At 41.0% G+C, this 26,215-nt stretch overlaps 1 protein-coding gene and 1 long non-coding RNA gene across 8 annotated transcripts in view; one reads left to right on the top strand and one right to left on the bottom strand.

Moving 5' to 3' along the window:
* FAM13B (family with sequence similarity 13 member B) overlaps nucleotides 1–26,215 on the bottom strand; it is a 96,831-nt gene that overhangs the window by 17,029 nt on the left and 53,587 nt on the right. For 6 of the 7 annotated variants that reach the window (XM_039483349.1, XM_039483348.1, XM_039483352.1 and 3 more), the window contains 6 exons: nucleotides 22,005–22,046; nucleotides 20,684–20,839; nucleotides 15,166–15,301; nucleotides 3,707–3,765; nucleotides 2,929–2,983; nucleotides 2,341–2,488 (listed from right to left, as the gene is read on the bottom strand). In XM_039483349.1, the coding sequence (XP_039339283.1) occupies nucleotides 2,341–2,488; nucleotides 2,929–2,983; nucleotides 3,707–3,765; nucleotides 15,166–15,301; nucleotides 20,684–20,839; nucleotides 22,005–22,046 (596 nt within the window). Of the gene's footprint in view, nucleotides 1–2,340; nucleotides 2,489–2,928; nucleotides 2,984–3,706; nucleotides 3,766–15,165; nucleotides 15,302–20,683; nucleotides 20,840–22,004; nucleotides 22,047–25,444; nucleotides 25,633–26,215 lie in introns of all 7 variants that reach the window. The other variant, XM_039483354.1, reaches the window with a different exon arrangement.
* LOC120369741 lies at nucleotides 19,619–25,492 on the top strand. The gene is made up of 3 exons (XR_005583369.1): nucleotides 19,619–19,726; nucleotides 23,361–23,416; nucleotides 23,529–25,492. It is a non-coding gene; the product is annotated as an uncharacterized LOC120369741 (long non-coding RNA).

Raw genomic sequence — 26,215 nt, 5'->3', positions numbered from 1 at the left:
CACTTAAATAGAACAAACAGTTTCTTTTGGCTCAAAGCTAACCATTTTGCAAGGTATGGGAGGGAATGTGTGGATTCATGCAGGAAATTATTGTGGAGACCAATTATAGGCGATAATATGCATAGGTAAAATCAGCATCATCATATAAATGACAAACTATAATAGCAATTTTCTCAAATGACTATCACTGTTTGATCTTCAGAGAATAACTTTATTTACTAACTGAGATGTGCTATATCTGCTTGATGCGTCACTAATTTATGTACACTTTAGGAATATTTCATTAAGATTTAAGTCTGGTCACAGGTCAACAAGGGAAGGAACAGTCTTCCCTCTTGGAAGTTTGCAATCTAACAAAGATTGCTGGTGATTTATAAACCATTCAAACTTTGTTCTCAAAAACATATCACCAGAAGAGCTTGATGAAAATACAGCTTTATTCCCTACTGTTTGTATGAGACCTCGTACTAATCTGTAAAAAAAATGCTATCTACTCTTTGGTTTTTAAAATAAAAAGTAGAAGTAAATGGACTCTGATTATACTATTATTGATGGCAGTGAACAATATTTTCCCAGTGTCAATTCCATTTAGCCTACGTGTAGGTGGTTTGATAAAAATTCAGATGGATCAACATCAAAGGAGGAAAAGGGATCAGACCCAATTTAAGACAAATATTTCAAAAAGTGATGCATGAAAAAGTTAGGTTTTTGGTTTTTTTGCATTTCTGATGTATACAGATAGTCTGAAAGGTTATTTCCAATCTCATGGGATGAAGAGTTAAGAACCTAAGTTAGGAATTTAGGTCTTGTTTATAATGTAAGACTATAGAGAACTGGAAGGACCATCATTATAGAGAAACTGAATTGAGAGAAGAAATTATATTTATTCACACATTTTAAAACACTTTTAACAACCCCTACAAAACCTGAACTTCTGAAAACTTGGAAGAAAACTTTTTTTAAAACGTTTAATACCTTTCTTCAGCTGAAAGATGAAAAGCTCTCAATACACAATTTTAGGTCTTCCAGTGGAACAGGGAAGACAAGACCTGATATTTCTAAGGTAAAAAAACAAGTAGATTTTTTTTTAAACTTTCAGGCCTAATCAAACGTAAATTGCGTGGATAGTGTTTAATACCTTAGTTCTGCAATTCAGGAAAATGTAGAAATATTTATCTTGCCTTAAATCACTATAAAGGGCTGATGCGCTTTAAATTAAAAAAAATGTCATTCACAATAAACTACTTTGCTTATATCATTTATAACAGAAGATTAAAGCAAATATTTTCAAAGGAGCCCCAGGGACTAATGTGTCAGGGTTTTGGCACGTAAAATCCCTTAGGATTCTTAGAATATCTCTAGTCTAAACTCGGTGGTTTGCTGCTTGGCTATTTTTTTGTTTGTTTCTTTAAACTCCTGAGCAATTTTTTTTTTCTTTTCAATTTCTAAAGGTCCTTTTCTTAACTGGGCTGTAGATTGGCAATGACCTCTTGGTTCAGCAGTTTAAAGTTCTATACATGGTGGTAGTCAAACCCAAGTGTAAATATGCATTCTTCAGATAAAACTGAAGAAAACACAAGCATGAGCGGTCAGATAGCTAGCCTTTGAATAATGAAAACGTCTTTCTTATAGGGCTGTCAATTAATTGCAGTTAATTTAAGTGATTAATGCAAAACAAATTAACTAGATTTGTTAGCTTTCCTCTGGAATGGTGGTTGAAGCATTAAGGGGCATATGAATGTTGAGCATATCTGGCATATAAATACCTTGCAATGACGTTTACAACAATGCCATCTGTATGCCTGTTCTCATTTTCAGGTGACATTGTAAATAAGAAGTGGGCAACATTATCTCCCACAAATGTAAACAAACTTATTTGTCTCAGTGATTGGCTGAACGTGAAGGAGGACTTAGTGGACTTGTAGGCTTTAAAGTTTTACATGGTTTTATTTTTGAGTGCGGTTTTATATAAAAAAAATTCTACGTTTGTAAGTTGAACTTTCATGATAAAGTAATTGCTCTACAGAACTTGTATGAGGTGAACTGAAAAATACTACTAATTTTGCTTATATTTTTACAGTGCAAAAATCTGTAATAAAAAATATAAAGTGAGCTCTATACACTTTGTATGCTGTGTTGTAATTGAAAGCAACATATTTGAAAATGTAGAAAAACATCCAAATATATTTATAATAAATGTAAACTGATATTATTAACATTAATCACAATTAATTTTTTTAAATCTTGTGATTAATCACTATTAATTTTTAAATAGTTTGGCAGCCCTACTTATTTATTGTCATGATTTTGAATATACTGCAAAATCAGAGTAAAAATTACCTTCCCATTTGTCACCATCAGATACATTCTTCAGATCTAGATGTGGTACTTGGATACATGTTGATTCCTCAGGAACATTAACACTTCCATCACCTGATATTTCTGATTCGGTGTTTGCATTCAGGTCACAAGTCTTGCTACTAGAATCCTGTATTTAAATAAATACTACATTTTATTTTCATCATCTGCTAACTGGGCACCAGGAACTAGCAAGTGCCAATCCTAGCACCGCCATTAATTTTTTGTGTGGCTTAACATCTCTCTGCTTCCCTACCTGAAAAATTAGCATATTGTCATAAACCTTCCAACTTCTTATAAGAGTAACTAAAATTTGTACAGCACTCTGTATAGTTCTTTATATTTTCAAACATTTTTTAAAAGAGTTAGCCAACCAAAGATTTCATTGTTCATCAAAGAATATTTCACTGCTAGAAGTCTATGCATAGCCATCTGACATGGTTTTCCACTAACACATACACAAGAAATTATCAAAATCCTAGCCCAAGTTTGCTGACACAGTGGAAAACCTGCTGAAAACTTTAGTTTACAAAAATAAGGAAAAAGCAAATGAAAGAAGCAGTTTCTTACCAGAACCAATTGTGAAGACATTTTATCATTATCATCCACTGATTCACAATCTTGCCTAAAAATAAGAGACAGACTGGTTATTGTTTTAAATAACGATTGTTAGCTGATAGTAATGGCTGGTGATATTCTGCTCTTCAAAACTAATGACAATACTCCCCTATAGAGATGGAAGGAGACATCTAGGAAACTGGCAAATTGTTAGACATCTTTGTGTGGAGGACTTTACACCTTCTGTTATTCTCTTGTTTGCAATAATTGCTAGAACTGTAGTGGGATTTCTGAAGAGAATATTTTGTTGTATTGGTGAAAAAAATTGGGTAGCAAATATTACTGAACTTAGTATTTTAATTCTTCATTCTGCTCTTCCCCAGCCCAGCACTTAAGATTTGAGCAGTAACAATCAAGACAAGTTCATTTTGAAAAACTTAAAAATATATGTCAGTTGTATTCCTGGCTGCACCAAGGCTTCTTTTGATACCTTCCCTATCTCTCCTTCCCAGAACACATGGCTGTGTGAATACACAGTCAGTCAAACAATCATGTTTTTGCCTTGAATCTCTCTTTTTGAATGAAAAAACAAAATTCCGTGAACTTTGGATGCCCACACTACAGAAAGTTGTTCTGCCTCACCTTTCATATTTTTAAGTGGCAAGATCATAAATGCTCCTTTTTGCCTCTGTATGTTATTGCACTGTGACCAATTACCATAAACAAATTAACACATTTAAAAAAATAATCCACAACTTCCAACCGATCTTAGTGAAACTGAAATGCATACCTTTCACTGTTGTTTTCTTCATCATCTTCATTACATGGCTTCAACAATATGCCAACAGTCTGTGGGCAAAAGATTAAGTTTAGACATTTTTCAGACAGATATTTTGTAAAGTGAAAATCTTCCTAGTCACTCCTTGCAAAAAACAAGCCATAGCTTTTTGTGGATCATATCGGTTGGTTCCAATTGCATGATTTTTTTATATTCGAATGAAGTCAGTAAACCCTTTGACACAAATAAATAAGGAGAGAACACATAGTGCACAGTACTAGAAGTACAGCAGTAGCTTTCCATTTTCAGCACATCCATAAGGTTTTTTTGTTAACCTATGTTTGTTTAGGATGTGGGCAGCATTATTCACTGGAATGTGCCAATCTTAGGCCAAATTTTGGGTCTGAATATTGTTAAGACAGTAACATTACCTGAGTCTAAGATAATTATGTTGGATGAAGGCTTCTGTTCAGTATGTGTAAAATGAAACATGTCTGATGGACTTTCTAAAAAGGGACTATTAATCCTGGTTACTAAATAAAGCTACAACAGGGCTGTAAAGAGATGGAGAAATCCTGGCAGTTACTGTGATACTATCTCAGAAAAGAATGTTAGATGGATACGCATCACCATTTTGTTTGTTAAATCCTAATGCAGATAAGACTGATTGCTCCAGCTTGGAGTTCACTGATTTTTAAAGAGTAGATGCTAACCAGATAAAACAAAACCAAATGTCCATAGAAGGTACTCTTTTAAAAAGCAAGTGACTCATTTGGGATGGTTATTCGGAACAGTATGAAATACAAGAAAGACCCTAAATTACCTTAGTGTCTGAAGCACAAAGTTAATATGGCAGCTCTCAAATCAAATGAAAACTGTTTAAACAGAATGTTACTCAATAAATCTAAATCAATACAAATTCATGTACAGCAGCCAATTTTGCAAAATAGACAGCCTCCTATCAGATAGGGCCAATTCACCTTGTACAGTAACGGAGGTTTGAGATGCAGGTCCCTGTGGGTGCTCAACTTTAGGTGTCCATGAGCCCGTGCTCATAATCAGAGATTTATGGGTTGCACATGCACGGTTCTAGTCTTGCCCCGCTTCAGGCAGTTAACTGGCGCTGTGCGACCAACCCCTGCTCTGTTCCTTCTCTACTGCAGGGCCTACTAATAAACACCGAAGCAGAGGGGAGGTGGGAGGGTAGTGCAGCACTCACAAGGACACACATCTCGAAGAATCTCCGTTACTGCACAAGGTGAGTAATTTTCTCTTCTTCTTCAAGGGATGTCTCTGTGGGTTCTCCACTTTAGGAGACTTCAAAGCAGTGTCCTCTGGTGGAAGGAGAGGCTTCAGAGTTGAAGTTGTAGCAGATGAGAGTACAGTGTGATCAAGCAGGGTATCGTAAGGTGCATGTTGTTGCAAAGTGTAATGCTGGGTAAAGGTGTGTAGTGAGGCCCAGGTTGTGGCTCCACAGATTTACATGATGGAAACATTGTGAAGAAACACTCTACCAGAGCCCTATCAGCCTCCATAATGTGTGCGGATCCCCATAGAGAGTTGTCAGTCATGTTGGAGGTAACAGTCTGATATCCATTTGGATAGCTGTTATTTGGATATAGCATTTCCCTTTGATCGTTCGGTGATTGAAACCAACCGTTTTGGAGACTTATGAAAATATTTTTTTTCTATCAGTGTAGAAGGCTATAGACCTGCGGACATCCAAGGAGTGTAATCTGGACTATCGTCTGTCCATACGTGGTTTGAGAAAAAAATGTAGGTAAGTGGATTGGTTGATTGTGGTGAAAGGATGAAACAACTTTAGGTAGAAAGTTGGAATGTGATCTGAGGGATACTTTATCTTTGAAAAAGATTGTGTAAGGTGGGTCAGCCATGAGAGCTCCTTGAGGTTTTCTGTTTCCGCCCCTGATGGACATAGTATCTATGGCGTAGTGCATACAGAGGGGGTCGGAATCTTTGAGGTTTTGATAACTTCCCTGTCTTTTTCTGATCTTAGGTGTGTGAATGCCCAGAGATCACAAGTCGCCCTCGAGTCCTTGAGAGTGTGTAACGACTCATCAGTTTTGTCCGCAAAGAGTTTGGCTCCCTCGAATGGTAAGTCTTCTACAGTCGATTGTACTGGCTTTGGAATTCAAGATAGATGGAGCAAGGAAGCCCTCCTCATAACCATCGCGGTTGCTACAGATCTCACTGCTGAATCTGCCAAGTCAAGAACGGCTGTAATGCTGTTCTGGTTATGAGTTGACCTTATGTGATGACCAATTTGTACTGTTTTTTGTTGTTATCTGGAATAAACTCAGTAAATTCAGAAAGGTTTGCATGGTTATTGTGGTCATACTTTGCCAGTAAGGCTTCGTAGTTGGCTACTCTTAATTGTAAGGTCACAGCAGGGTATGCTTTGTGGCCAAAAAGGTGGAGTCGTTTCCAGTCTGTGTCATATGGGGTGTTTCTGGAGTATTGTCGTCTACCCTGTTCATTGACTGCGTCAATCACCAATGAGTTTGGCGTTGGATGCGAAAAGAGGAATTCAGTGCCCTTCGCAGGCACGTAGTACTTTTTAATCAGACCTCTTACAGATAGGTGGAATCTTTGCAGGGGTTTGCCAGAGCCACTACACAAGGTCCATAACCACATAATTCATTGGAAGGGCAATTTTAGATGAGGTCAATAGGTGCAGTATATCTACTAATTTATGTCAAGACTCTGGACTTCTTCCAGAGAAATGTCCAGTGAGGTGGCAACTCTCTTGTAGAGGTCTTGGAATTGTTTGAAATCATCACCTGTGTTGGGAGATGGGGGCATAATCATGTTTCAGATGAGAAGAGAAGTGGACTTCAGGTGCATCGTCCTGGTCAGAGAATTCCTCCTCTTCTTCAGCCCCATTCTGAGGTGTCAGGCAGTCCCTGTGGTGTTAATAAAGGTGATTGATGTATGCCAGCTCTGGGAAGACTGACAAGTACACATTGTTCTTGTGGATATGCTGCCCTCAGGCTCCAAAATGGCCATTGTGGTGGGAAGGGCATAGTGGGCATCCAGGGTTGCCTGTACCAGGGTTGGTTCAGAGGGTTTGCTGAGTAGCCCTTGGAAGGAGGAGCATGTGTGATGGGAGCAGCCACAGGGGAGGAATATTGTGGAGTGTGCCCGGCATCCTCATCTCCATCTTCATCCTCGCTCAAGAACTGTGTAGCAGAAAGAAATGGAGAGTTGGGTTGACCAGTTTTTGCGAGGACCGAGATACGGTCAGTGCCGAAGATGGGAGACTCCGGTACCAAAGAGACGGAGAGGTCTTTTTGGCGCAGGAATTGTTGCGAAGCACAAGGCATCGGTAACAGTGTGGTAGGAATCAGTACCATATGCTGAAAATGGCATGTCAGTACCAGTGAGTGACTCGAGTGCATGATGCCCGCACTAAGTGGCATCATTAGCAGCGTGGGTGCTGACATGCTCGGTATGAAGTGTTTATTTGTGTCTGTTGGTACAGCAGCATGGAGTTTCATTTTCCCCTTGATACCTGTGTCCGAGCTCAGTTGCTTGGCAGCTTTCCTTTTCTTGGTACTGACAGTGCCGGAGGGTCCTTCTGTTTCAGCCATTGACACGGCTGTTGCAGGTGGTACCAGGAGTGTTTGCCCATTAGCGGAGCACCTTTTCTTGGCCAACTCTGAAGTCACGGACGTGGTACCCCATTTTTTTGCCACCTTCTTGGCGGGTTGATTGGGAGCCCAGGCTATGGAAGAAGGGCCCTTGTCAGAGGCTACAGTCAGCTATTTCTGGCCAGTTGGGGTGCATACCTCACACTCAGACACCAGGCAGAGAGACTTCTCCATGAGGAGAAGTTTAAGTTGGAGATCTCTTGCCTTTCTGGTGTGGGCTTTCAGACTGTGACAATGCAAGCACTTCCGCGATATAAGTGTCTCGCTGAGACACTGGACACACTGAGAGTGCCCATCTGAGAGAAGTATAGAAAGCCTGCCAGTAATGCAGCATTTGAACCCTGGGGAGCCAGGCATGCCCCTCAGGGAGCATACTCTCCCCATAAGGGGAGGGGTATGAATACCATGCTGCTGTGGTGAAAAAATGTAAACCTACACTCCTATGAAGAGAATTTTTTTTTTCTTAAACAAAAGGATGGGGATAAAGTATTAAGGCTAACTATCCTAACTGAAAGCAAAAACTAAGCTACTCAGAAGCTGCAAGGTGCTGCTAGTTGCTCTGACTCGAGCCAAAGGCAGTAGAGAAGGAACTAGGGGGGTGGGGGGGAGGGGTTGGATGCACAGCGCCAGTTAACCGCCTGAAGCAGCACAAGATGGGGACCGTGCATGTGTGACCCAACCAGGTACTGCTACCATAAATCTCCGATTACAAGCACAAGGGTGCATGGACACCTAAAGTGGAGCAACCACAGGGACATCACTCTAAGAAGACTGCATTACTCTATTTACATGCATACAGTTTTGGCCCCATTTCAGTTCAGGAAGATAATTTCTGCCAGCTAAGTTTCCCCTTTCGGTTTCAGCTGGATGGCTAAAGCCCCAAAAAACACTTATACAGGTATATAGTGCTTTTGGCATACAAGGACAGATATGTTTTCACTATGGAGATGAGTTGTCACACAACCTCTGCCGTATACAGTTTTATAAAGAGGCTTTGGGATGAAAAATGCCATGTAGATTTTCAAACAATATTTCCTATAATAGTACATTATTATAATCTGAGCCATCACACTGAGGGGCTATAAAACCCTAATGTCTAAATTAAAAAAAACTGCTCTTGGATACATACAACACTTCCAATTAAATAAACGGGCCCAGTGCACACATATCAAAAGGCAAAAATTGCCCAAGGACCTCCACTGTGCTGAACATCAGGCACAAAAACAAGAGTGCATCTATGTAAAAGGATGTGATTTCAACATATTTTAAAAAAAAAAAAAGTCAAGATTCCCCTCCAGGTTCTTTGTATCTGTACTTCAGATATTGCAAGGGAATGTTTACTTTTTTTTTTTTTTAAAGTACAATTAGTTACCCTGCAGTAACTGTTGTCCTTCAAGCTGTTGTAGTCAATGCAGATCCCACTGTAGGTGCACATGCACCCCATATGAGCCAGACCAGATTCTTTTCGCTAGCAGTATCCATCAGGGCCATCAACAAACCCTGAGTCTCCTCATACTCCTATAAAGGCATAAAAGGGGGGGTGGGCTCTGAAACCTGCTCAGTTCTCTCGCAATTCCTATGAGGCGGAGGACTCTGAAAAGCAGAAATGGATGGCAGATCTTGGCATCCACACTGACTACAAAATCTTGAAGAACCACAGTTACTGTAGGGAAGCGACCATACTTTCTTCGTCAAGTATGTGTCACTGTGGATCTCACTGTATGATACAGGCAAGCAGTAACCTTATGAGGATGGTGAGTATGAGGAGTATCGATTGTGTTAATCAAATAAAGATTGATGCACCGCCCTTCCAACTTGGCGTCTACCCTGGCTGCCATGTCAAGTGCAGAACATTTAACAAAATTCAGCGGGTTACTCCACGTAGCTTCCTTACAAATCTCTGGAACTGGCACATTTCTAAAGCAGGTTGATGGGGCTGCCTGTGCTCTGGTGGAGTGCAGCTTCACATTCAGAGAGAGACGTTCACAAGGCAATTAGGAACAGGTGGAAGTGCACTGTGTGATGTACTTGGAAAGTTTGAGAAGAATGCTGAGCCTTTTGATACAGCTGATATAGCCAGAAAGAGATGGGCAGAAAGCTGGAAGACCTTGGTTCTGCCTAGATAGTAGAGCAGAGCTCTGGAGAAGTCCAGAGTGTGAAGTTCTTTTCTTCTTAGGAAGACAACCAGTAAGGTGATTGGGTCAAGTGAAATTCTGAGACTACTTTGGGAATGAACTTGGGGTGTGGTCTCATCACCACTTTGTCTCTGTGACATGGAGCGTAAGGCAGTTTAGCCATAACAGCTTAGATCCTGCTGATTCTTCATGCTGACGTATGACAACTAAGAGAACCATTTTGATGGTAAGGTGGTACAATGAACATTCTGATGGAGGTTCGAAATGAGGTTCCATGAGCCACAAGCAGACCACACTAAGGTCTTGGGTGAGAGTTGGGTCTCTAACCAAGGAACAGGCATGGAGAAGGTCCTTGATGAATCTTGACACTATGGGTCATAAGAAAATGGAATGCAACTGAACTGGCACATGGTCCACTCATTACTGCTAGATAGACAGAGAGCGTCTTGATGTTTCAGAACCACCACATAGTTCAGGATCCTGGGGTTCAGTGCTTTGCCTGGATTCACCTTAGTCTGAGTCACCCATATGGAAAACCTTTTTTATTTCACAGAGTAGGTTCTTCTTTCCTGGTCTGCATCAGAATTTCCTGTACTTGTCTGGGGCAACTGTCAGTGATACTATTTCAAGTAGTATCCAGGCCATCAGGCGCAGGGACTGTGTCTCTAAGTGCAGGCTCTGACCCTGGTTCTGAGACACTATGTCCAGTCAAATGGGAGGTTGGTTGATATCTAGACTAGATCTGATAGCGTCATGCTGGCTGAGACAATTTTGGCTATCATGGTAACATGATCTGGGTATTAACCTGGGGAATCAGAAGAATCTGTGGGAATGCAATGGAGACTACTGTATATTCTTGAGGCAGATCATCCTATGGTACCTATGAAGCAATGAGGCCACTTCTGTTTGTCAAAGGCTCTCATGAGAATGGTCTCTGAAGAGGCATGGGGAAGACCATGGGAAGAGTAGGAAGAGGAACTGGATGGTACAGTAGTCAGTGATGATATCTAGCTCGCATTTGTTGGTGAGGATATCTGACCATGCCTGGTGAAATGAGGCAAGATGGCTTCTGAAAGAAGTGCTGCTTATTTGACTGGCCATGGTGTAGCTCTTGAACAAACCATCAAATTTGCTGACATAAGGATGGACGATGTGCATATGCCTGATCTGAGGAGGGTCGACTGGCTCTACTATATCTCAGGTGCTTCTGAGACTGCTAATATGACTGTCTATGTTATGACTTCATCCACTGTCTCTGCTGATGGTCTTGTTGAGGGCAGTATGGTTTGTGGTATGCCGGAAATGTATAGATTCCTAAGGACCATTTATGGGGAGAGCAATGTTGGCTGATCCGTGGATGGCTAGTCAATTTATGAGACTTCTTGGAGATGACTGAGGTCTGTGAACTATACCAAGAGGAGATCTTGGAATACTTTAAAATCACCCCATCCCCATAGGCTGGGCTGACTGTCAGCTGATGAGGAGGATAAATCTTTAAAGGGTCAAGACAAGAGCTGCTGTACTTGTACCCCCGGACCCTGTTTTTCCTGGTAGTCAAGCAACAGTGGTTGAGCCCAGTGATGCCACTGGGGAGACCTCTCTCTCTCTGAGTTGTTCTTTGATGCTTGGGACAGTAGGTACTGGTTGTGGTCACATCTCCGGTGCAAGGGTTGGCGGGGTGCTTTTGATACGAATCACAGTGCCAGCATAGTCTGCTCCATCTCACTTGCTGCTGAATGAAGCCTAGGGGGTATGTCTGGGTCTCTCTGTATGAGATGATGTAGAGCTTTTCCTTGAGCTCCTGCCCCTGTTGTTCTAGGAGTTCCCTTTCAGTGCCTTGCTCTGAGGTCTGGGGCATCGCTTTTGATGTTAAGCTTCTGGATGCATCCAACACCATGAATGACATCAATGTGGATGTCAGAGCCATCTCTTTGTTCAGTGCCAATTTCTCTGCCAAAGTCTTAAGCATCAACTGCCTACTTCAGGGGTGGGGAACCTTTTTTCTAATCAAGGGCCAGTGAGCCACAGAAAAAATCAGTTGTGAGCCCACACAGCCCGGGGAGCCACAGGCTCCCCACCCCAGCCTACTTGATGGTCCATTGGACTGTGCTGGCTTAACCAGTACAGGGTCCTGGAACCTGGGTCTTCAAGGTCCAACAAGACTCTTTTACGGTTTAAGAACTGGAGCTTCAGTCTTGTGTCTCTAGACTTCTTTCCAGGTCTGGGTGGAGAATGAAAAGCAGACTAAATACCTGCTTGGTATGTGGGCTGAATAGGTACCTGCTACATCAAGTCTTTGAGCAGAATTCAATTAATCACAGGATGTGCAAGGCTTAAGGCCTGTGGATTTTGAGTCCGCCATCTCGAGTCCTTGTACCAAAGAAGTGGGGGTGTCAGGTGAGCAGAATTCAATCCAAGTGGAGTTTATTCAGTCCAAGATTTTAAAATGAAGAAACTAAAGGCTGTTCTGAAGATTCTTCAGATGATCTGAAAGTTTTTGACACTGCTAGAGCACCAGCAGGTAAGACATTTCCAAGTTCCATCTCACTAGCACAGGTAGCAAGAGATAACTGAAGGAAAGCCACAGATCCCACCTTTTATGCCCTCATGCAAAAACTCAAGGTGCATGTGTGGTCCCAGTGGATACTGCAAGTGAAAATAATCTGGTTTCATGCGCACAAAGCACATATGCACCTACAGTGGAATCCACACTGACATACTTGAAGAACAAAGCTTGCACTGAAATTCAATTTTTTAAGTCGTGGACACATCTCTATTGATCTTCAATTTTACAACATATAGCTTTTGAACCTAATTTAAGACCCTTATACTGCAAAGAATATACACCAATGAATTTATGTTTATGCATAAATTAAGCATATGTGTAAGTCTTTTCAAGTCTGGGGTTCTAACTGGCAATATTCCATTAAGATATTGCAAATATTCTGGTCTCTAGAAAGTCCAATTTCATGGTATGGACTTCACCAGCATGAAAGAGAGCCTTCTGATGATATCAGTATAAAATGACTTTTTAGCAGTCTAGCTAAGATTTCTGATACTAAAAATGATGTTTTGATACTTTATGAATTTAAATAACTAGGTTTACAAAAGCTCAGCCTGCACTTTACCAACAAAATCAAAGTGTTAAAACAGACAATATCAGAAAAAACACTCCCTGGCTACTTTAAATCATAAATGACTTTGAATAAAAAAGGCTACCAGTGGGAAGGGGAATTAATCTGTTTATAAAAAGACAGAAGACAGGAAGTTCACATTTTCCATCTGGCTAATTTTAAAATCTAATTGCACATGTTTTAGTTTTTACTTCAGTGGACAGCAGCTTCACTAAAAACTCTTTATAAAAAGATTTATTATTAAAACTTAAGGAAAGAGTCTGGAGAATTCATGTTTAAAAATTTTAGTTGCCCAAAAATAATACAAAAAAGGAAAATCCTGATATCGCTGCAATGGCATAGAGAAAGAGAAAATTAAGGGACATCATTTCATAAGACATCAAAAATAAATTCAGTTCCTTAGGTGGTTTAAGAGAAAAGTAATTGAACAACAGCAGTTTTGTGCGAGAACAGGCCATTTAGATGGAGAATACATTTAGATATTTGATTACATTAGTAGCAGTAGTTATTTATACTACAGTACTACTGAGGTATTCCAATCAATGGCCAGAATCCCATTATGCTAAGACCTATGTGAACATGTAGGAAGAAGAGAGTCTTTGTCCAGACATTTTATAATGTAGATTTATATGGGAACAGGTGGAGGAATCCCACACTGAAGAGGGATGGACGAACTAAAGTTAGTGTATTTTTGCATAACAAACAGTACTGTTTAACACCTATCCAACCATTTTCAAATGGTAGTACTTTTGCTTCAGAAGTGTTCATCATTTGTACAGCCTGGACAAGTTATGTTCTGCATAGTACAGTCAGCTGTTTTGGTTTTTATCAGTGCACATGTTTTAATAACATTGTTTGATCTCATAAAAATACAAAGGACAGGGGGAACCTATGTTCCACTGGAAACAAAACAGCTGGTTAAGGTTTAGGATTATGAGTTTGGGAATTTCAGGCCATACACCAGATCATCCTTGATCCATGGTTTTGTGTGTGGGCAACTAGAGATTTAATTTGCAGCTTATAAACCAACACAGGGTAGTATATGAAGCAACAAATACTTCTTCAAAACCTTTTCCATAGTGTTATGCTTCTGTTCAACTTTATACAGAGTTGATTTTGTGGGATTAATTCAAGTGTAACATACAAAAAACAAATTTTTAGTCTATTGCCAGTTGATGTCTGCATTTTATCTTTAAAATTTTATTTTTATAGTTACTTTCTAAACTTCCAAAGCCTACAGATATTTTAAGTGCTGTAATGTTTTTGAGCACAATAGTAGTGGGAATAAAATAATACTTAGGAACTTTTTTATATTTTATATATATATATATGCTATCAGAGCATCCCAAAGCACTGTCCAAACACCTCTTAAAGTGTGGTCTTTTTCCCTCTAGGATGGGAAAACTGCCAATATTGGTCTGTTTAAAGGAAGGCATTAATTTTATTTTATAAGCTCTGGACCTTTTAGGAACCCCAACTGACTTTGCTTTTTCTTCCTCTTCACAGGTAGAATTCACTCTTTCTGCACACCTAAGTTCACACATCAGCAAAGATAGGACCAGCTGCCACCAGAGCAGCAGCACCTGGGGCAAGAGAGCACCGGGGGGTGTAGCTCAGTGGTTTGAGCATTGGCCTGCTAAACCCAGGGTTGTGAGTTCAATCCTTGAGGGGGCCACTTAGGGATCTGGGGCAAAATCAGTACTTGGTCCTGCTAGTGAAGGCAGGGGGCTGGACTTGATGACCTTTCAGGGTCCCTTCCAGCTCTATGAGATAGGAGACTGACTGAAAAGAAACAGAAGCTACTTCAAAGAGAGACTGGGAGGAGTGCTGGGGAGAAGAGGAAGGAACACATATCCCCACCACAAAAGTCTGTGGGAAGTGTGGGGGAGGGCTGGGGGGAAAAATCAGGAGTGTGGGGATGATGCTCAGGTAGGAGAACTCAACAGGCCAGTTACAAACCCCCACTTTCCCCACAAAACCATGCCAAAGGCCTGCCAGGCACAGCTGCAGCGTTTCAACCTCTGCACTACTCCTACTGCTTTCTAACACTTAGGACTGATGTTACTGTAACTGACCTAGTGGGCTCCTCCACATGACCCTCCCCAAACAAACTAACAACACTCTCTCCACAGACTTCCTCCTAGGGCTGTGTCTTTTGAGGAAGGTGCACCTTCTTCAGGAAGCCTTTGCTAACCCAGGTGCTATTCCAGCTCGGCCCATCCCTGCTGATGTACAAACCCATATGAGCAAGAGATAGGGCTGCTATCTGTGAAAATGAAGCAAAAGGAAATGGTGACTCAAGGGCCCCTTAAGATACAAACAAATTAAATGTGATCAGACCTACTCACATATACTTTAAAAAGAGATTGAGTTTGGCAGAAGAGGTAAGTAATTTTCCCCAAGGCAATACAGCAAAGCAAAGCTGTGTCACATCCATAAGTAGAAGCCAGGTCTGCAGTCCAACTCTTGTGCTCTAATCACAAGATCATACTGCTCTAATATATAGCAAGCGTGCCTTCTGCTCCTCTTACCTGGTCATTTTCTTCTTCCTCATATACAGAATGAGGCTGCAGAACTGCACTGTCTAAATCAGTGCAAGCCAACGTTTCAAAGCAGTCTCTAGCATTCTCACTGCTATTAATATCATTATCTTTAGTAACATCATCCCTAAAAGAGACAGAAACAAGCAGCTCAGAAGAGCTTACAATAGCTTATGTCATGGCTTCACATGTTCAAAAGAGTTATTGAAAGTTATTTTTATTTAAAAGTCCTGCCATTTTAAATAATTTTGAACATTACAGATTATTTGCAACAAAACTATCCTGAAACACAAAACGACTGGCACTACCTGGAGAGTTGGGTAACATGTCAAAGGGTAATACATTTGGAGCTATTTTAATAAAACTATTTAGAACAAGGGAAAACAAAATGTATTGGAATAGTATTTATTTCATGGATATATATGTATTTCTTAATGAGTTGACAGTCTAATGATCATTAAGTAGTACACACACTGGCATAGATGTTTCTTCTGTAAGAAGAATCTCACACAAAAATTTTGACCATACAGTCAACCATTATCCATTGATTGATTGAAATTTAAACCAAACATTTTAGGTTGGATAACAAAAGAAGCATCCTTCCAGTTATTAATGGTGAGATCCACAGTAGTAATCAAGGTACTGGCAAGCATTTTTTACTTTAAGCACAGAGGCCAGCCAGACATTCACTACCTGCTACAATGTGTCCTAATGGATAATGGCAACACCGAAGGCTAAGATGACGAAGGATTTGTATACACCAGGGGTCGGCAACCTTTCAGAAGCGGTGTGCCGAGTCTTCATTTATTCACTCTAATTTAAGGTTTCGCGTACCGGTAATACATTTTAATGTTTTTTAGAAGGGGTCTCTCTATAAGTCTATATATTATATAACTAAACTATTGTCGTATGTAAAGTAAACAAGGTTTTAAAAATGTTTAAGAAGCTTCATTTAAAATTAAATTAAAATGCTCAGCTTATGCCACCAGCCCGCTCAGCCCGCTGCCGGCCTGGAGTTCTGTTCACCTAGGCTGGCAGCGGGCTGAGCGGGGCCTGCGGCCAGGACCCTGGCTGGCAAGGGTCCGGCAGCCAGAACCCCAGACTGGCAGTGGGGGGCTCAGCCTGCTGCCGGTCTGGGGTTCCATCCGCCAGGTCCTGCCAGCCAGGGTCCCGGCCCCGCTCAGCCCGCTGCTGGTCTGGGGTCCCGGCCCTGCCCACATACAGTGGGTACCTACCTTCTCCCTGGTTCTGGCCCATTCTCTTCCTCTCTCTGCACTGAGCTGAGGGTGGGAGTGGACCGAGCACAGGGCTGGGGGTGAAGGGTCTGGCCAGGAGTTAGAATGAGGGAGGGGGCTCAGGGTTGGGGCAGGAGGTTTGGATGTGGGGGCACTTACCTGGGCAGCTCTCATTTGGTGTGAGGGGTGCAGGTGGGAATGTGAGTGGGGGTGCAGGAGCTCCCGTTTGGTGCTCAGGGTAGGGATGTGGGGGGGCTGGGGATGTGGGCGGTGCAGGTGTCAGGGTAGGGAGGCTGGGTATGTGTGGAGTTGCCAGAGTCAGGGCTGGGGTCCTGGGGGTGTGTGTGAAGGGTATGTGTGTGAAGGAGGGGGCTGGGTGGTACACGGCTCAGGGCAGGGGCCTGGGGGGGGTGCAGGGCTCAGGCCAGAGGACTGGGTGTGTGGGGGGACAGGGCAGAAGGCTGCGCATCTGCCCCCAGAACCCCCAACTCCCCCCACTCCTTGTCCCGACTACCCCCTCCTGGGACCCCACCCCCTATCTAAGCCTCCCTGCCCCCTGTCCCCTGACTGCCCCCCTAGGACCCTACCCCCTACCTGTCTCCTGACTGCCCCGACCCTTATCCACACCCAGACAGAACCCCCTGGACTCCCATATCCCATCCAACCACTCCCCACCCCCTGACAGGACCTCCCCAGAACTCTGGACCCATACAACCCCCCCCCCACCCGCTCCCTCCTTGCCCAACCCCTATCCACACCCCTATCCCCTGACAGCCCCCCCCCCAAAACTCCCGACTCATCCAACCCCCCCAGCTCCTTGTCTCCTGACCACCCCCTCCTTGCTCCCTGTCCCCTGACTGCCCTGACCCCTATCCACCCCCCATCCCCTAACAGACCCCGGGACTCCCATGCCCCATCCAACCCCCTCTGCTCCCTGACTGCCCCCTCCAGAGACTCCTGCCCCTAACCACCCTCCCAGGATGCCACCCACCCTGCTGCCTGTCCCTTGACTGCCGCCACACCTTACCCAAACCCACCGGCCCCGGACCCCTTACCATGAGGCTCCCTGCTCATCTGGAGTCTTGCTGTCGCTGCCGCGCGCAGCCCTGCCCCACCCCTCAGAGCACTGCGCGCGTGGCAGCAGGGCTCCGGATAAGCGGGGAGCGTCTTTCCTTCCCCACAGAGCCAAACGCTGCCCCGCACGGCGGCAGGGCTCCAGGGGAAGACGGAGGAGGGGCCGGCAGCTTGCTGCGCTCGGCCGGATGCTCCGGCCGGGGAGCGCAGACTCTGCAGCGGAGTCCCAGCAGGCAGCCGCATGCCATTAAAAAACAGCTCGCGTGCCGTCTTTGGCACGTGTGCCATAGGTTGCCGATCCCTGGTATACACGGTGGATTAATTCACACCACAGCGGTGTAAATTCTAGTGTGCACTAGCATGTTGTGCACTAACTGGCCGATGTGGACCTTGCTGGTGTGCACTGAAATATTCCTAGTGCATATTAATGGAAACATTAACACGCACTAGGGAAACTGTCACATGGACCAGTTGGTGCACTAGTCTGCACTAGGGGGTGTAAATATCAGTGTGCACTAGCATGTTGCACATTGTGTATACGAGTCCTAAGTTGCTGACATTCACTTCTTAGATATCAGTTTTTGGTTTACGATAGGACTGGATTAAACTAAGCAAACCATAAATTAAAATAAAAAAAATAAAAAAATAAAGATAGATAGATAGATAGATAGATAGATAGATAGAGATGAAACCTTTACTCAGTTGGTATTTGAGACTTCTATGTTTCACCATTTAGGAGATTAGCTGTTTCTTCCATTTCTACCAAATTTATCACACCTTGTAAAACCCAGGCATGGAGTTTTGAGGTTTAAAAAAAAAAGAAAGTCTCTCAAACAGAACAAGGATCAAGATTTATCTGAGAGGATTGAGAAGATTAACCTTAAATTAGAGTGAATAAATGAAGACTCAGCACACCATTTCTGAAAGGTTGCCGACCCCTGTTATAGACCCAAACTGGTAGATGCCCTCCAAAAAAATTCTTCTTACCTTCCTTCCATTTACTAGAACTGCGGGCAAAATATTTTACATATTCAGATATACGCTTCTAATAAATTGTGGAGAATTAATATGGAATTGTGAAACACTCCAGAATTTTTGAATAGAGAATTATTTACCCCACATATACTGCATACATAGAGGCAGTATTCATGTGATAAACTGCAGAACTGTGTGATAAAAATATAGCATGAACCTTTGCCTGCTTCACCTTCTCTCTTTCTACCCCTCTGCCTCCAGCGGCTTATTACAACATACTAACCTGCTGAGCAGCTTCCAGCAGCCTTTAACAAGCGCTCTCCCTATATCAGATGTCCAACAAGATGGGTTGAAAGTTTAAGAAGTAACTATTCTCTTCGTTTTTAAATTAAGCTTTGTGCCAGTATTCTAAGCTTTCAATAATATGTTCTCTGAATCATATACTTTTACTTCGCATGTTTTCTTTGTGTTTTGGCCTTGTACATAGTACAAATAATCCACTGGCTGCAGTATTTAAAGGGCTCATGATGCCTCTAGAAGGAATGTTATCATAGAGTGTCTATTAATCCTCAGTGGCTAGGATGAATACAAGTGTTGAAATGCAGCACCAGTGCCAAAAACGTCTATCGGTTTCAAGTTTAAGATAAACAAGGGAGCCTGCACCCCTACGATGCAAGCCTGGCCATCCACTAAAGTGCTCACGATGTATAAAAGGGGAGAAGCTTGTGGACAGAAGGACTTTCGGACAATTATACAATGTTACTTATAAACTAATCTATGGAACTTTTAGCTTATAAAACTAAAATTCTGTTATAATAATTTGTCTTTGGAAAATATAAATTACTTGTAATTGTTCTCTGAAGGTTTTATAACAGAGTCCTGAGACAGATATTGCACCACATGCAGTATATTTGTGGTGCATTGTTTTAAATGAATGGTTTATGTATGGCTGTGTTCCACCCCACGGAGGAGGGCAACCATAGCTCCTCCTGGAATCAGAAACAGTGGGTGGTGAAGGCAAATCAGCCAGGTTTTAACTCCCCGCAAAGAGATATCACCTCCTGGGGAGTTCACATATACACACTGAAACTAGATTCTCCAGAGAGTAGCAGACAAAGAAAGGATTTTTGAATAAATAACTTGAGTTTAAACTGACTCAAGGCCTTTCTTCTCATCCAGCAAATGAATACGACCTTCTGTCCAACAGCGAATGCAAGCAGAAAGGTTGGAAGGTTTCTCAGCCCTATAAGACTGATGGGTGATATCTGGTAAGCTGTTTAGCATGTGTGTAGGTTATTTTGTTGTTTTACAGTAAAAGCATTACAGCAAAAAACATATTAAGAATAAATGTGCTTACTTAGAAGGTGCCATGTGGTAACTTATAACTGCAAGCAATAGACATGTCATAGACTTCAGAGAGAAAGAAACAGGCCAGTGCATGCACTTTCAAGTGGTCTGGATTGGTGGGGATATTGCAGTGCAATCCAGGGTGCTGTGCAGTCTTAAAACCCAGACCAGGCAGGAGTGAAACATGGTGACCGTTGGGAGCCAGGTGCCTTAAGTGGGTGCCCTTTGCATACCACACTGGGGGAATACTGGTACAGTTACCCTAAAACTGTGAAAATGATCTCCAGTCCCATGTCTCTCTGCAGGCTGTGATTTTTTAAAATGGGAGTGTGTTTTTTATAGTAATTTGGTCAAAAAATAATTTTAGCTTGTGTGCGCGTGTGTGAGAGTTTTAAGTAATTTACTGCTCATGTGAGGTTCTGGATTAAGAGGGTGGGCAGAAGTGCAAGCTTCCACACACTGCCTTGCCCATCACCTCACCTGGAATCAAAAGAGACTTCTGCCAGGAACAACCAAAGCTAGAGGCGACACAGCAATTTAGGCTTTATACCCATTTAATCATTAGAACAAAAAAACCTATGGCCAAGGGTCCTAGTGTCAATTATTATTTGTCTAGAAATCTAGAATACATAACTGCCTCTCCACAGACTTGTGTGCATCATACCCTTGAATGCCTCTCACTGAAGTACAAAACGTGCAAGAAGAGATCTATTAAAAAAACTTACTTTTAGAGCAAAGAACAGCAACAAATGGAATTTGAGTTCATTTAAGACAAATTCAAGTTTATAAATATACAAAACTTCTATTGTGGCTTTTTAGCAAGTCTGAATTCAAATATATGTCCCTAAGCAATGCATTAGAGAGAGAAAAATTCTTACTTGTTGTTAGATCCTTCCTCATCCCTATTAATATTTTTTGCTTCATTGTTACAGACCAGTCTGTGTTGCTGTAAATTCTTAAGATCATCATCTATGCTGCTCTGCAGATCAAAAAGGTGCTGCTCCACAGCTGCTCTAATTGTTCTTTCTAAAATGCTAACATATAAAAGTCAGAGAATTAATGTTAAAGATATATATTTACTTTTCTTGGCATCACTGGATTTCTGTGGGCAGAAAACAGAAAAATCAGACCCTTAGGAGACATGTAAATCTAGGCTCCCCAATACCTCAAGACAAGACAAAACAAAAGATTCGTTAATCTCTCAGATACGACCACAGCTGTAACTGGAGTTATTTGTTTCAGAGTGGTAGCCGCGTTAGTCTGTATCAGCAAAAACAACGAGGAGTCCTTGTGGCACCTTAGAGACTAACAAATTTATCTGGGCATAAGCTTTCGTGGGCTAAAACCCACTTCACCAGCATTTGCTTACTTAATAGGATTTTAGTTACAGACAAAATGATAAGCAAGACATTTATATGATTTATTATATTTACAGCATGGTAGGGGCCAAGAGGCCTCAAACAGATAAGGACCTCATAAGGCCAGACACTATATAAACATAGGTTATGAAAATCCCAGCCAAAAGGGCTAATAATGTAAAAAAAGATAAGACATAACAGGTGAATGGGACAAATAAGGTGGAGAGGTGGGAGAGTAACAAAACAGTGTTATTTTAATACAGACTAGCTGTGACAGCAAGTCTTTGCCAACTAGAGAAGATAAGATGCAAACTTCTAAGGAAGGGCCTCTAGCAGGAGTCACAACTTTTTTCCTAACTCCTTCACTCCTGTCTATTCTGGAATAACGTGTGTTTACTTTTGATCTGCAATTATATTTGCAACCCAATTGAACTTGGGCTCACGCTACCAATTAGAAGAAACTATAAAACTGCAGGTGTGAATGCAAGCACCTAATGACAATTTCGGAGTTACACCAGAATTTATAAAGTACCCATCCAAAGAAAGTAGGGGAAAAAATGCAAACAGGATATTTAGGAACACAGGTATTACCATACCATGAAAACCTATGGTTCCGTGTCTAGTTGAGAACCGCATGCATAAATACAATGAGCTTCTTTTACTTCTGAATGCTGAATTACATTTCATAAAGCGTATATTCAGTACTAAAAGTCTGGTGTTTAAATTACTGTGGTCACATGTATTTGATTTATCTGTTTTGAAAGCAGGCATGCCAACGATGGCACAGACTGGTAAAGCAAACAACTGGGATACAAAGACTTTATATATTAGTTATACTTACTCTGCAGAGGCTGGCAAGATGCTTATTGGAGAGAGATGAGCACTGTAATAAAGAAGAAGGAATTGGTTATCTTCACAAAGACCTTCAACACTACACAAATATTCTGAAAGACAAAAGGGAGCTTTGAGGATACTAAAAAAATTGAATCAGCTCAAAGAAATATACATATGCATGCAGTAAACACATTGGCCAGCAACAGTATTGCTATGTGCCATGGTCCCAACCTCAAGCGAAATAGGGAAAAGCTGGATCAATATTTGGATAGAAGAGGTCTGAAACACCTATATATTGCAGAAAGCTGAGTCAGCAGCAATTCTGTAGTTATAAGTAATTGAAGAACCCATACCCCAAACACTTTAGGGAGCAGTGAGCTGCTGTACGTGCAGTCTTTCATATGAGAGGTACTAATCACTTGCTCTTGAAAGATTGTGTGATGCTTTACATAATATAGATGTTAACCTCAAGAGCCCACAGCAAATTCCAAAACATTCTGCCTACCTTGCTTCCCTCTAGAGTTCCAGTTCACTAAGGTATTCTTCACTCCCTGTGAAGCTATTGCATAATTTTACTGTGCACTGTGGAAAAATGCTGCAGCCTACCCCGGAAACAGCTGCCATTTAAGTGCAGACACTTACCACACAGGTTTTCGAGGCTTAGTTACTTGTTATTAAGCACTTTGCATTTTGGTGCTTTTCATTCAAAGAGTTCAAAGTATTATTGTGAGCATTGTTGAATTGAGAAGTATACTAAATGTCTGAGCAAGGCATACCCCACTCAGCCAAACACAAAAACATTTCTTCCTTTGCAAATTCTAATTACAAAGCTTCAATTTTGCATACTATCACAAATAAAATGATTGCTCCAAAACAATTTTTCAGACAGACTTGCATAAATATGCTTGTAGTGATTTGAAACAAACTAAGGTCTACTTTAAATGACAATGACAGTCACAGCCTTATTACGCTTTTCTCATGGTCAATGATAAGGATGTTATCACATACACAAACAAGACTAGAGAGAAATGCCAACTTTATTTAAACTAAAAAGAGGATGGGGAAAAGGAGGGGGCACTTATCCCAACCTCTAGGCACTCCACACGCCATACAGAAAAACAAATTCTGGTAGCTACTTCACCATATAAAAAATGAACCAGCAATCAGAAAAAATTTGGTGATCTGATTCCAGATCCAACCAAGATGTACAGTGGAAACCCTAATGTAGTAGTGGAAACATTAGTACCTCTCCTTGCAATTATATTAAGAAAATTCAACTGAAATCCCACCAGCACTGGTCAGCATTATGTGGCACCAGTGTTCACTCTTAGCTCAGACTATCTCCCTATTGACTTTACCATAGGTTGAATACATCTGGGAGTGCTCAGCTCAGACTTGTTGATACTGGCTAATCATAAGGTAAGTATTATACTAGCTAGCTGCTCAATACCTACTGTCATGTAGGTTAGTAAGTAGCTTGGACTAACTATCCAAACAAGTAAAGATTTCCTGTATTTCCTTCCCCCAACAGGATATGGTGGAAAACAGGATTACATGCAGGAAAGGACTCTCTACTGATGGCTGTCTGACAGGAGGAGGAAAAAAAAACACAAGGATTGTTTTGGCCTTATTAATAGCTGAGATTGAGATGACTTGTATATTGTCTCTGTGTAAATATAACACTTCAATAAATTAGTTAGCACTGTACAAGGATGGGAATTTAAACAAGGCTGGTGCATGGACTGGCTTTTATTTTTTTATTAAAGGGTAGTCAATTTTGCAGCCAGTTTAGTGTATTATATTTTTAGTGAATGAAAAACAAATCAATTTCCACTGTGCTTAAACAACACTGGTGGTTCTGAGGTACCATTTTAGACAGAAGCTCAGGAAAATTAAAACACACGTGCTTTACAGGCTTGATCCCGCATCCGCTGATTTCAAAGATGCACGAACAAGCAATATATACCCAAGCCTTCCAACATTAATTTCTTCCCAATGCTTTTGGGATGAAAGAGGCTAGTTTTGAATTTATTTTTTAGGTGCACAGTTAAATTTCATTGACATGAAGGGGAACAATAATTCAACTCAACCCTACCACCCACTCAAAGTGTGTGAGTTTTTCTATCAGCAAATTATATTTTGGCAATATTTAAGTAGAAACATTTGGAAAACAAAGCAAAAATGACATACAGTTGGGGAAGGAACAGGAGAACAAAATGGGGAGAAATTAAGACCCATGACAAAAATAAGGTAGGTGAGGAAGATAAGCAACGATTTCAGTGGTGGGAATGATAAATTTAAAAAAAACCCACAATTAATATATTTTACAGAGTTTTTGTAAAAGCTATTTTACGAGAACAGATTTAATTAGTAAACAGCTCTTTTAACAGATATTGATATATTTTATATTATATTTCAAGATGAAGGATGATATGTTTTACAAATAATAAACAAATCAGTTCACCATTAAAATATAGTCACATCTAGGATGGTGGGTAGTAGCTAAGGAGACAATCAGAGCATAGCATACTGCAAAACACTAGTGGGAGGAGGGAAGCAAGGAAAATTTTAGTCAAGGGCTCTAGTGCAAGTTATGAAACTGTGATGACTAGAGATCTTTAATGTGCACAGAGAGCTTCATATAGATTTTTGTCTGTCCACCTTCAAATTACAGAAGGCTGTGTCAATATTTCTGAGATTCAAACTAGTGGTTCCAAAGAGTCCAAATTATTTCAGACATGATGCTGAGACCACCAAACCCTCTAGCTCTAAAGGGCAAACTTCATGTCCGCCAGCCCAGGTCACTTTCTATCATTCAGTAGTGCTCTTAATACACATCTAGGATGCACTTGTGTTACTCAGCAAAAGATGTGCATAAATCAGCACTATTCCAAAGCCTGAAGAATCCTCTTATTTTTAAAGGAATCTCTTATGGCTCCAACTCTAATCAGTTTAGCAAGTTAGCACTTTTCAAAAAGTGTATCAGTCTTGGTTCAAAATATATCACACTTCAGAACCTGCTACCACAGTCAAAAGAATTCTTGCGTGCTGTAAACTACTTGATGGCTTGTATACAGAGTCTTAGTGCAGAATGACACAGCAAGAGACAAAAAGTAAACATATCTTTAGGTTTGAGAGTGCTATCATGTTTTGGCAACTAACGAACACCTAATAATTGATACCATCTCTCTGTTCCTGTCCACAAATAGCCCTGTTAAAAAGAGAAATGACATACAAAAATGCAATTAAATAACGAGAAAAAAAATCAGATTTTTTCTTAATGCTTATTACTGATTGCATTTTTATAGTTCATTGTTTACACAATATTGTTTCATACTGTTTTATAAGCTCCCCAAGAGTAAATATTTAGTCTTTATATAGCATTTCTAGCTTATAAGAAGTCTGTTATTTCGAATCATTCCAAACTAGCATTTTTAATTCATTTACCTGTGCAGCAGAACTTTGCAGGCCATTCTGATTATTTTTGCTATTCCAAACGAGCACTTCATGTAAAAATACTTCATTTGAAAAACAATAAAGTACGATGTTGGCTGTTGACTATGCATACTGCTTGTTCGATTTCTATGGCTGCTTGTCAGACGGTACTTCTGGAGTGCTGCACTAAACCCTGCAGTCTAAATAGAAATAGACTGCAACATGAGGTCACTACTGACAATAAGCTGCCCAATCAACACTTTAAAGCTTTCCTAGTGTATACTTCACACTACTCATTCTGGGCATAAAACATGGGCTTTTGTTGTATGTTACTTAAGTAACAAATCTTGACCTAAATATTATAATCCATTTTCTGGATTTTTTTTTAATTTGGTCAGAAACAGTATAAGTAGAAAAGCAAGACAATGTATTTATTCAATATGCCCTACTCCTCATAAGCCAAGGGCAATATTAAATTGCTTTATTAAAAAGTGTCTAATGTAATAAATACCACACAGTTTATAGGTACAGAAGAGTAACTTTTTTGAATTTTTTGCAAAGGAGAGATGTTCTAGAACTTACTATCTTTCATGCATTTCTCTTTGACAACCCCATGGAATACACAAAATAGTTTTACAGCAATAAAAACAGAATGAACCTAGAACTTTTAGGAATGAACTGCAAAGAGTAAACAGCTAGCATAACTGCTGAAAAATAAATGTTGAAAATTATGCACAAATTTTAATAGATGAGGATTTTAGTGATTATCTCAGCACGGTCTCT

This window comes from Mauremys reevesii, linkage group 8, assembly GCF_016161935.1.
Source record: "Mauremys reevesii isolate NIE-2019 linkage group 8, ASM1616193v1, whole genome shotgun sequence".
Lineage (NCBI taxonomy): Eukaryota > Metazoa > Chordata > Testudines > Geoemydidae > Mauremys > Mauremys reevesii.
The sequence above is the reverse complement of the archived record's forward strand: the minus strand, read 5'-3'. Positions and strand labels throughout refer to the sequence as shown.